This window comes from Ammospiza nelsoni, chromosome 11, assembly GCF_027579445.1.
Source record: "Ammospiza nelsoni isolate bAmmNel1 chromosome 11, bAmmNel1.pri, whole genome shotgun sequence".
In the NCBI taxonomy this organism is placed as follows: Eukaryota; Metazoa; Chordata; class Aves; order Passeriformes; family Passerellidae; genus Ammospiza; species Ammospiza nelsoni.
Window position 1 is genome coordinate 12,757,922 of NC_080643.1, and position 12,201 is coordinate 12,770,122.

At 36.7% G+C, this 12,201-nt stretch overlaps 1 protein-coding gene across 1 annotated transcript in view; it reads left to right on the forward strand.

Moving 5' to 3' along the window:
* The window catches only part of ERC2 (ELKS/RAB6-interacting/CAST family member 2), a 353,494-nt gene that overhangs the window by 167,549 nt on the left and 173,744 nt on the right, over positions 1-12,201 (forward strand). The window contains exon 16 of the mRNA XM_059480170.1: positions 8,291-8,426. Within this exon, the coding sequence (XP_059336153.1) occupies positions 8,291-8,426 (136 nt within the window). The remainder of the gene's footprint in view (positions 1-8,290; positions 8,427-12,201) is intronic.

Below are 12,201 nucleotides of genomic sequence, written 5' to 3' on the forward strand. Positions count from 1 at the left end.
GCCAGGAGTTGCAGTCAAAAGATTTGATCCAGAAGGAAATTTTAGTGAAACTTGGAGTGCTGCAGAGGAGGTGGGATCCTGATTGCTGTCAGGCTGGGCTGGACATGCTGTGGAGCAGTTGGATGCAGAGAAAAATTGGAAAGAGTCAGGAGCTGCTTTTTCTGGGATTTTTTGTTTGTTTGTGTGGAGATGCTTTGTTAGTTTGGTAATTTGAAGAAAAAAGCTTTTCTGGACTACAGCTGGGAAGGACCTGATGGGCCAGTAGCAGGGCTGCAACTTGTTGGTTGCAAATTTCAGGCAACAAATTAATTCCAGTAACTGGTTGCAGTTATTGCTAATGGTCTCAATTAATAAAATAGCTGAGCCAGCAATTGGCATATTAAATCAGATCAAATATCCTTCTCATCTAGCTTGCTGTCATCAGCAGTGCTTTTTGGTTTTTTTAAAAGAAGAACATCAGAAGAAAGTGCACGACAATCCTGGGTGTAGGAGAGAGATATGTGACAGATGAGTCTTCTGGTACGAATTTCACACGTGTTCATGTAAAGTGTCATCCAGCAGGAATGTGCTGAGGAAGACAGCAGTGCTGGGTCAGAGTTTCCGTGGTTGCAGTGCAGATCTGCCTTGAAACAGAGTGACATGAACCATAGTTTGGAACAGGATTTTAGTATGTCTCTTTCATTCATGCGTTATCCTCACGTGGATATTTCCAGCATCTCTCCAGGGCTTTGGAGGGAACCGTGTCAGACTAAACACTTCTTAAATAAAGATTTTGGATAACTTCCCAGGGTGTGTGTTAGGTAAACCCTTCCTCCCTGTGACGTGAGAAATGTTTCAGTGACTTCTGTGACGCTCGCTTGATTTCTCCCAGGCAGAGTTCTCGGTTGTCCCAGGACAATAATGGTTTTTGGTGCATTTGGGGGCAAAACAATTGCCTTGCTGAAAAATTGTCATAATATGAGTAAGAAGAAACCTGAAGCCAGCCTTCAGGCAATTGAAATGATGAGATTTAAAAGTGGGGGGAGTGTAAGGGGATGGGAAGAAGGTTTTTTTTTTTTTTGCCCTACAGGCTAGAAGCCCGCTCCTTTGGGTGGAACTGAAAGAGCTATGTAACCTGTCAGTAACAGGAGCTGGGAATGTAATGAAAACATTGAATATACTAAAATTCACTTATCTTAGGTGCTAATTCTGGTCATGATGCATTCAATTGGACAATTAAGGATATAGGAATGATTTTTTTTTTTTTTTAAGATATTTTAAAATTATTTTAATATTACTTGGTTTAGATGGTTTTTTTGTCCCATGTTTATGTTGGTCATTTTGTCTCCAGTTCTTTCTATCAAAGAGTTGTGGAGAGAACACAGAGGGGTGCCTGCCAGTTCTGATGAGCAGATGAACTGTGATGTGGAGTTTGCCATAGTCCCAGCATCAGGTGAATGGCAGAAAGAGGAGCAAGCATCCTTCTGCAGTCAGAGATAATATCAATTTCTTGTGATAGTATTTTCTCAGGCATGTGGAAAAGAGTGGAAAACTTCTATACCTAATCTTTATACCAGTTTGGCCAGGGTTAACCAGAGAGAATTACCTGCCTCCAAATTCTCGTGCTCAAAAGGCACCAAAATTTTACTCACTTTTCATAATTTTCTTTTATTTGGGAAAATCTTAGTCTCCCTTTAGCCTTCCTGGCAGCAGGGGAGATCCAGGCACAGGCTGATAACATTTTCCTGTCTCTCCAGGGGGCATCCACGTGAGCTTGCTTTCTCATCCCAAATGATAATAGATCTGCTAAGGAAGCTGAACTACTTCCCTTTATGTCACTGTAAAATAGATATTTTTTCTAGTTACAGGATCAAATAGCACAATTTTAAAAATGAAATTTCGTGAGGTTATAGATTATGTTGTCACACAGGTTAGGAGTTTAAGCAATTAAGCAATAAAGGGCGTTGAAGTCTTGCTCCTGCTCCTTTATGGGAAAGAGAGAGGGGAAAATGTAGTTCTTTTAAAGAGAAAAGGAAGAGAGGGAATAAGGTCTGCTAGATTTTCTGCTTTGGAGCTATGAGGGCAAGAAGGACAATGCTGAGATAGGATATACAGGATTTTTTTTTTATAGGATGGCATTAGGTTAGTCAGATATGCAAAGAAAGGAATTCCTTGACATTTGGGATGAAGTATTCCTCCAAAGTGATGTGGCCTTTAGGACAACAGACATGTAAAAAATCTTAATTTTGCTTGTTTTCTTTTGAGTATGTAAAACAAAACCAAGGAATACTTATTTATTATTATTTCTCCCTTAAGAAGTTTTCATTCAAAACACCTTACTCCCCTGTGCCTTTGTAGTGATCTGTATTAATCTTTCTGCTTTTTAAAGGAATATTATAGGAGTATTTCTAATTTTAATGTTTAAATTGGATAGACCAATTAATTTCTTAATGATTGGGATAGTTGCTTTTGTTTATTCATTTAAGACATTTTATTTGCTATCAGTGTGATAATTGTATTAGCTAAAAAAAGAAAAATAAGAAAAGCTAAGAATAAGGAGACACAAGATTTTAAAAGATGTCTTGGACACTAATAATTCTTTAGGTTATATGATTTTGATTAAAAAAATGTGAAAATTTTAAATGCAAATGAAAGCACAGAAAGTCACTGCTTATTTTTTTAATTTACATATTATACAATTTAGAGTGACTATGTCTAGCTTTTAACATCAATTCAGCAGTCAAGCATGAGGGCTTTCTTTTGGTGAGAACTGCTTTTGTTTGAGATTTGTTTTCTTTGTTATATCAAAAATTCACCCTGTCACAGGTAGAGGTTTTTTCATCCTGATAATTTCTATTTTCTACAGCAAAATCCATCTCTGGGCCATAAGTGAATAAACAGTGCCCTGGTTTGTGTTTGGAATGTGTCTGTCAGTGCCCCTCTTAACATCTCTTGTGGTGATTTTGGTCTCTCAAAGTCCAACCCAACTAACTTTGTATTTCAGGTTCAGAGATAGATGGTAGCAAATGCATTTGTATTCCGTGGAAATGCTAGAAACAATACTTAAGTTGCTTATATCTTAATAAAATTCTAGCTTTTGGATTTCAGTGAAATTAGACCTGAATTTTGGAGCTTTACCCTTTTGCTGGTTTAGTCATGACTCAGTGAAGCACCTGCCTAGACTCTCATTCTTAAGACAATGAGAACTGAGCTGCCAGGAATATTTCTACTGAGTCTTACTGAAGTAATGTAATTTGGAATGGACATTCACATGGTTGGGATTTACAGGATCAGGTCTTCTGCATGACTAGCTGCTGAGACCCAGAGTGCCCAGTAACACGTTAAGATTTGTTTCATTGATCACATACATGAATTCTTTGTAAAAGTGTGGATTATTTATAAAGGAGAAAGAGATAATAATTTCAGGTAATAGTGATGCTAATATTCTACCCAGTGCCTGCCTAGAACATTGGGGATGTTTGTTGAATTAAAACAAGTGTACTCTATTGAATTTTAAAACACATTTTTGACACTTTCTTACTTTATATAGATTAATTGTTTTGACCAAATTGTATTTCATAAAATAAATCTGCTTAGTTTGGAGTTGAGTTTTTTTGCTTGTTTCCCTGAAAACATTCACTGCACTCTGATTTTTTAATCTTTTATTTGCTGAGGAGCACAGCTTCCTAACACACTGGAGATTTTTTTTGATTGACTTGCAGACAGCTGGTCCCATTGCAATGCTGTTTAAGGTGATTAAAATTATTGCAGAGACATATTCCTTTAGAAAATGTTACAGATTTTGCTCTTGGGAGTATTTTGCATGTCTGCATTTTTTGGATGCTTTGAGCGGAAAAAAACCTTTATGAAATAGAGTAAAGGCTATACCAACATGTAACACTTATTTTTGGCTGACATTACCAGCTTTGTGGCCAAGGTACCCAGGTGGCTAATTAAAGCAGGGAATTTAATGAAATAGTGTGATTTTCTATAGCTATCAGAGATGAAAGCATTGGAGGTTAGACAACACACACTACTGTAAAATAAAATCTGAATGCTACTCACATATATGCAGGAGCTTAGTGTTTAATATTTCTCTTAAAAAGTTGAACTGAAGGAATTAAATGTGCTTTAGTTAGACTGTGAGATCCATTTGTGTGCTGCCCCAGAAGAGGAAAAAGCCCCAAGCATGGTTAAGTGTAGTCATTACAGTTCTATTCATACCAGCAGGAACTCAGTGGTGCTGCTGCTTTGCTGTTTAACTTGCTGCTGGCCCAGGGTCTGGGTCTCCATGGCACTGATGTCTGTTTGCTGCAGAGACATTTCAGTTAAAAGATTAAATAGAATGAAAAGTGCATTTGAGGTAAGGGCATCTTGCTGTTTGCTCAGGAGGATTGATGGGCTCTAAGTCCTTTGGACTGGATGTCATAAGAGATAAAGCTGAAGGGCTCTTGGAGGGTGTTTTGTCTCCTCCTGTCATGCTTGGATGTGTGATACACTGAGTGTATCTAAAAATTTAGCAGTCATAGAGGATGGTTCTTCAGCAGCAGAGAAGTCAGAGCTGCTGCAGTCTGCTGACTCCAGCGCTGGTATTTTGAGACCTCTTTCCTCAAAAAATTGTTGGATGCTGAGAAAAACAGAGGTGTTGGCATTGCTGTCATTTAAGCACCTGATTTTAAATCTAGTGCCCAGTTGAGGTGCAAATTGATTACTGTGGAGCATTCTGTGTATTGAGAAAGATTATAAAAATTATCCCAAGTTAGAAAGATTCAGGAAGAGGATGATTTTTAATGGAGTTTCATATCTAAGGGGAATGAATATTCAGTTAAGAGCAATGTTAATCTAGGTAATCTAGATTTGCAATGTTAATCAATGGCAATCTGGGCAATCTAATGTTAATCTAGGTAATCTAATTCAGTTAAACTAGGTATAACAAATTAATAAAATTAATGAGTAGTAAGGTAGTTTCTAAAAGATTTGTATTACTTTATATTATCGTTTTCTCTTCTTTAGGAGTGAGACAATGTCTAATGTACTAAAAAAATAAGAGTTTATTAAGAATTTTTTCTTTTCCCTAGTGTTCATCTCTTCTTTATTAACTGCCAGTGTTATGGATATCTTGTATTTATGTGGCATGGGGTGTTTGCTGGATACTGCATATCCTCATATCTCTGATGTTGAATTATCAAAAGAGTCAGAAGATGCCTAGGATATCATCCTTTAATTTATAATTCTGGAACAGAACAGAATTTCCTTTTTAAATTTTTTTTTTTCAAATTATTTTACACTCTTCAAAGTATGTTTATATTCTAGCTCTGTTTTCAAGACAGTTTAGTTTCACTCTGAATTATTTTCTGTTCCTAAGCTGCTAGATACTCTATAACAGTTGCTGACTGGCTTTAAGCATAGGAACACAAACAAATGTAAATTTGTTATCTGAAAAACTGTCATCAATCCTGCTTTTTAATGTTTGGCCAAGATTAAGCATCAGTGCAGAGAGTTAGTCATCTCTGCTGCTTTTTAAGTCTGCTTTGTTTCTTAAATGTTTATGAGCTCAGAACACCATTTCTTTAAGCCAAGTGTAGTGTTGGCACTATTTCAGTGTGCTGCGGGCTCGAGTGCTTCAGAACTGGTTTGTAGCCTGGCTTTCCAGTTCTGTGCAGTTTGTAAAATCACAAGTGCAGCAGAGTGGTGGGTTTGAACTAGCTTGGGATGACTGTGATGTCTGGCTCAGAGGTTAAAGAATTAACCTAAAATGCAATAGATAAATAATAATAATAAATCAATAAAATTAACACTAAAAGAGAATAGATGCCCAAATTCAAAATGAAGTATAACAATGAGAGAGCTGTGCATTTCATCTTCCTGCACTGAGGCAATTGCACTATCAGAAAATGCTACATAAGCAGAAAATTATTAACTTGTGATGGTAGGAGGAATTCTACTGAGCAGACCCATGAAATGCACACTTCAGATTTCTAAGACGTGTCCTAAGCAGTAGTCTTTATTTTATTTTGTCTAATGAATTTTGTGGTCTTAGAGCTTTAAATTCAAGCAGTGTAGCAGAACAAATGAAATTATTTCCACATGATCTAGAGAAATGGAGACATAACTGTGCATATCAGCATTGTTACTAGTAAGCTATGTGAATATTTTATCATATGTCCTCTATGGTCATGGCATATATTTTGTGCTGATTGGGTACTGTTCCCAAATATTTTTCTATTTCTCTTGCATACTTTTCACTTATCCTTATCTGCTTTATTCAGAAGTATTTTAGAAGCAGTAGAGCCACATGAAAACATATCAGAGCAAGCAACTCAAAAATTCTACTGAACCAAGGATTGTATTTGATATTTGCTATTAAAAAAAAAAGCTGGTGGGAAATATGTTTTTGTACTTATTTGCTGCATTGAACTCCCCCAGTACTTTTAATGCAGGCCTGAAAAAACTCCTCAGCTGGGCTCTTTAACTGTAGCATTTTCTGTTCATTTCCATAGGTATGTAGCCAGTTGTGGCAAAAAGACAGTCTATGACAGAGCTTGCTTTTATTTCCCTCTCTTCAAGATTTTGCCTATCACAGGCACCAGATGTTTTTCCTTTGCAGCTTTACCATGTTCTGCTTTTCAGTGTGGTATTAGAGAAGCTGAAATGGGAAGTTGTGTGAAGCATGGGTGATGAAAGAAGCAGCTAGCCTTGGCATAAAATTGAACTTCTTATAGAGATTAAATGCAAATGAATTTATCATTTACTCAACATGAGATTGGAAGCCGATTTATGTTTTAACAGCACAAAGCCATATTGCACCACCAAAATTCCTGCCAAATGCATTTATATATGAAATTGTGGAAGTGGTTTTTTTTCCAGTATTCATTTTGGTTTTATGCTGAGCAAGTCTGTGCTTACAATTATGAGACAGAATCATGACAGGGGACTGATTTTCACTTGGACCTGCAAGCAAATTACCTATTTTTGAAGTAGTTGTCCATACTTTTTTTTCCTGGGCAGGTTTCTGGTACCTTTTTTAAAGTTATAATTGATTGGATTTTCTCTAATGTGCTGTACTTATAAACTTTTACATGAAGTGTCTTTTAAGAATTTTTAATACCATGGCATATTTATTGATTGCAAATAATTGTTAATTTTTGATCATTAATAAATAGTGAAAAAAACACTGGTAGGACAAAGAAACCAGTGATAGAGGAAAATATTGAATGACCCAGTTTCTATAGCATAATAAAATCTGTGCAAGAAATGTATTCTATAACTTTTTTCACTGCTTCTGATGTGGAAGCAAAGGAGGGATTTTCAGTGATCCTTTTGGGCATTGAATAATATTCTCTTAATTTGCCACAATAGGATTAGTGAGTAGATCTCATTAGGAATTTGCACGTGACTTTTATATTTATAGATAAAAGGGTGCAAATTCCTTCATTTTAAGAAAGTCTGGAAAAAAATATCTAGGAATTCAAGGAGGTAGGAAGTATTACTGCAAGGATACATTTTCATTACGTAACAGACAAAATTAGTTTGCCTTCTTTCTTAAAAAAGTGTATGTTGAGTCTCAGAAATGCTTCTGGTAACTTAATAAAATCTGCAATAAAAAATAATTAAAATTGAAACAATTAATTCTTTCTTATTAATACAATCTTAACAAAAGAGAACATGTAAGGGTGGCAAAGATTGTTTCATTTCCTTAGGAATGGCTCATGCATTGGTTTGTTGATTATCCTTTTTAGAAACAAGTCCCATTACAAAAAAACGATAGAAATGTTTTTGTCATGTACAAAACTATTTGTAAAGGCATCCTTTATTCTTCATGGCATATTTATTACCTGACCTACTCCATCACACTTTAATCCACCTAAACACTGTATTTGTAGTTCAGGCTTTAAAAAATATAATTTCACAATGTACATTAGTCATCACCTTCACCTTCTGCTTCCTTTGAAATGAATACTTGAAGCACTATTAAAATTGTTCCTGAATGTAGAGTGTGTAAGGGTTGTCGGGTCATCTTCCTCTTTCAACAATTTTTCTGCATAGAGCTCAGAATATGTATGTATTTTTGTGAGGAAATTATAAAAAGGGGGAAATCTTGTCAGCCCTAATAATTGCTCTACCACTCTGTAATTGAAAGCTGTTTCAATATGCCACCTTGAAAACAAGATGAAATTTTATTGTTACAATTGATGCTTGGAACACTTTGTCTGTTGGAGAATTAATGTCCTGTGTTGTAGTCACAGAATTAATCTCTATTGCAAAAGAAGTGGTTGCAGTCATTAACACTAATTGTGTGTGCAATTCTTAGACATATGAAGGACCAAAATAAGAAGGTTGCCAATCTCAAGCACAATCAGCAGTTGGAGAAAAAGAAGAATGCACAGTTGTTGGAAGAAGTTCGTAGGCGAGAGGACAATATGACTGACAACTCTCAACATTTACAAGTGAGTGTATTTTTCAATTTTTTTTAAAGCTATCTAGGAAAATGCACTTCTGTTCCAGTGTGTGTGTTCCAGAATGTGTAATGAATTTGTTCCCACAAAGAGCTGATGGGTCCTTCCTTTTCTACCAGAGGATGCACTGCTCACCTCAGTTGTATCCATTAAATATTTACTATTTAGAGTAAGGAAAGAATCAATAGAATTTGAGGACCTCTGCCCAGTTGCTACATCAGCAACTTTTCTTTCTTACAGTTGGAAAGAAAAGGTTCAATTATATAGCTTCTATGTTTCAGATAGACTTTGAGCCTTATTCCTGGAGAATTTCTACAGTTTGTAAGTTATGGAGTTTGGTGGTTGAGAAATTAATGTTCTTCAACTGATCTGTTTAAGTGATACATTACATACCAGGGAACTTGTATTCAAGGCCACAAATTTGATGCTTGACTTAAGAAGTATTCTCTGAGATCTGAGTGTGAAAAACCATGAAGAGAAGTGCTGATTTCTGTTGACAACATCAATGTCTCCATGCCCAGTGTTTATAGGCAATTTATAGTGCAAAATATCAATTTTGCCTTGATCTGGTTAATATAATGTGTTTCTGGAAAATTTCCAGTGGATGGAATTTGACCCTCTCATGCTTCATATGGTTGTATTTCTCATGTGTTCCTATATGCAAAATGGAAAAATTAGCACCACATCTCTTTAGGCTTGTGTTGGTTAAGCTTTATGTCAGAATCAAGTTCAGGAAATGATACATTATTTATGCATCTGTGCAGTGTTATGTTTACTTTACGGCCCTGGTCATTACATACTGATTGCATCACCATGCATTCCAGTGCACAGGATAGAGCAATAAAAGCTTCTGAAGGGTTTGGTCTGCCAATATGATATATCAAAATTAAATTTCAGTGTTGAGCAGCTCCTTGTAATTATAGTGGTTCAGTAAAGAGAATAAATTAATCTTATTTTTCTGTATTTTGGAAATCTATTACAGTGAGGTGATGACTGGAGAATAGAAGCCGTTCTCAGGATCCTTGATGTAACTGCTATATTTGGAGGTTTCTGCTCGTGAGATGAGATTGGGTCTAGCAAATGTAGGTGGTGTGGCTGAATGGCTTGAATTTAGAAAGGAAATACCTGTTTGGTGTACAGTTCTGTTCCATTCACTTCCTGTAAAGCATCTATACACTAGGAACAGTTTATGGAAACCAGTTAACCAAGAACATTTATTTCTTGTTGCTATGCCTTAAAATGTCAATATTTTTAAATTATGTCCTTCAGCATATTACTTTCAGTAATGTATATATTAGGTAATATATTACATTTCCTGTAGTTGCAAGAACAGCAAGAGAAAGGGAGCCTTGGTTGTCTGTGCTGCTGGATTGCTGGTAGGGATAATCCTGCCTTGTCTGCCATACAGGCAATCAGCTGCTGTTATCAGTTTGCTGCTACAAACAGTTGTATTTTCTCAAAGATTTCCAATTTCCTTGACTTATGTCTTCTCAAGCATTTCTTTAACTGAAGTGGTTAAGTGCTGAAGAGTTCATGGAAACTTGAAGTTCCCTGGGATTGCAAGATTTGTGAGGTTTTGCTGCTCTACAAAACAATGTAGTGAGTCTTGCGAATAAAGTAAATGCTGTGACATTGAATAGTCAAGTCACAGTGCAGGTGACATGACTGATGCACTTTGATTCTGCTGGTAGGAAAGTATTTTCACTGGTACAGTTTATTTGTTTTATATGTGTAAGGTAATTACAAATGCTAGGTGAGAGCATCAAGTCTTACATGAATCTGGTAAGTAGGTGATTGACTTGTTGAAAAGCCAAACAAATTCTAATGCTCCAATCACTTAGCCTTGGTATAGAAAGGAAATTTTTTTCATGATTTAAGAAAACCTTTCCTCCTTCATGGAGTTTGCTTGTGTAAAAAAGTAACAGCAGTGATCTAAGGATTTAAATGAGGCAGCATTTTTGGGGAGACAAATGCTGTGACATATACTTTGAAAAAAATTTTAAGAGTACCATGCATCTGCTAATTGAAAACAGTTTAATTAACATCTTAATAAACCACGGGGACTTGACCACCTTTTCTTACTGCTCTTAATAACTTCTACTGCTTTTAGTGGAAACACTCTGCATTTATATGCAGTTATAACACAAAGTGCTTGTGTCTACAGTGTACTTGTTACATTTGTGAATGATGTATTGAGCTGTTAGGGGAAAAGTGTATCCTAAAATTCTCTGGCCTGATGTAATGGCTGTATTTGTTGGCTAGCTGTGATAAGCTGGCTGTTGGCTGGCTGTGATAAGCTCAGCTGAGAATTGAAGAGCAGTCAGACTGGTCAAATTACATTTACTGCAGCCAAGTCTCAGTCCCTTTTGCAGAAGCAGTGGAAAAGATGAAATAACAAAGTGGGTATGGACCATCCAGGGGCTGCCCAGGGCAGACTGAGATGATCAAGTGCCACCCTTCCTGTGCAGCTCCCACAGGGGCTGGAGCTGTACCCGTCCAGCTGTGTCTGATGGCTGTGCTGAGGCTCAGAAGGCTGGAGTTTCTTGGAAGCTTCAATGGTGTGTGCTCATTCCTGAGGCTTGTAGCACCATGTGTCACCGTTGGTGACACTGTTAGCAATCTTGTCAGGTAAAAGCCTCTCAAAGCTGGTTCCTGTGCCAGTGTCAGTGCTTGCAGGGCAAGTTTGAGTCTCTGTGGTCCCATCTCACCGCACTCCTGGGCCACTGCTGTGATGGAGAGCGCTCTGGGATGCCTGGGGAGGGAATTCGCTTTCATCTGCCTCAGCTATCACCTGTAATTGTGAGTGATGCTTCAGGTGTGGTTTTGAGGGGCTCTTTGGATCACTGTAAAATTGGAAACATCAGGAAGCCAGATTAATTCTTGGGAATGAAGAATAGTTATGAGGTTTTCTGTTTTCTTCCTAACACAAATCAAGGGCAGACCTGTGCAAATCTTGCCAGACATGATGGTCATATATTACACAAAGCATCACAGCAGGAGAGCTGGTCCTTGAACACTTTATCATGAATTTCTTTGAGAATGGTGTATCTAACATGCTTTCATTTTTCTCTCTTTTTTTGGTCTGTCTTAAAAATGATAAGCCTTTTTGAGAAACACTGAGCTAAGAAATATACAGATACCATTTTATAGATTTGTGCATAGTTCTTCAAGTCTCTACAGGATCTTGAAACCTTAGAGATGTGAGACTTGTTTATTCCCTGAGATAATTTTTTTTCTTGATTCTTGTGTGGAACATGTTTCTTCCAGTAACACTGGTACCTCAGTAGAATTGGGAAAGGAAACATTTGCATAACATTGAGAATTTAAATGCATTTGGTTTTGATTCTGACTTTCAAATCTGCTGTAATAACAACAACAACAAAATCTTCTTGTTTCTCAAGAGTAAGCAATAAGGGTGCAATGAGAATATTCCCATGTGTTTCACAGCCTCAAAGGGAATTGAATATACACTGTTGTTTAATTATGCGTTTCATAGATGTAAAATATCAATAAGTGATCCAAGTCTAGAAACACTTCTCTGTGGAAATTTTATGCAAACTGTCCAATACATATGTGTTACAAAAAAAGGGGCAGGGATGAATCTGAAAAGAGGTTTAATAATTTTAATACCCTATTCTGCCCTGATCTGCAGCTTCTGGGTGTTTCCCCCTTTTCTTCCAGTTCATCTGCTGGCAAAGTTCTTGACTCTCCTTATGTTTTAAATGTTTGGGTAATTTGTCACAATTCTCTTTGAGGTAGCTTGGGT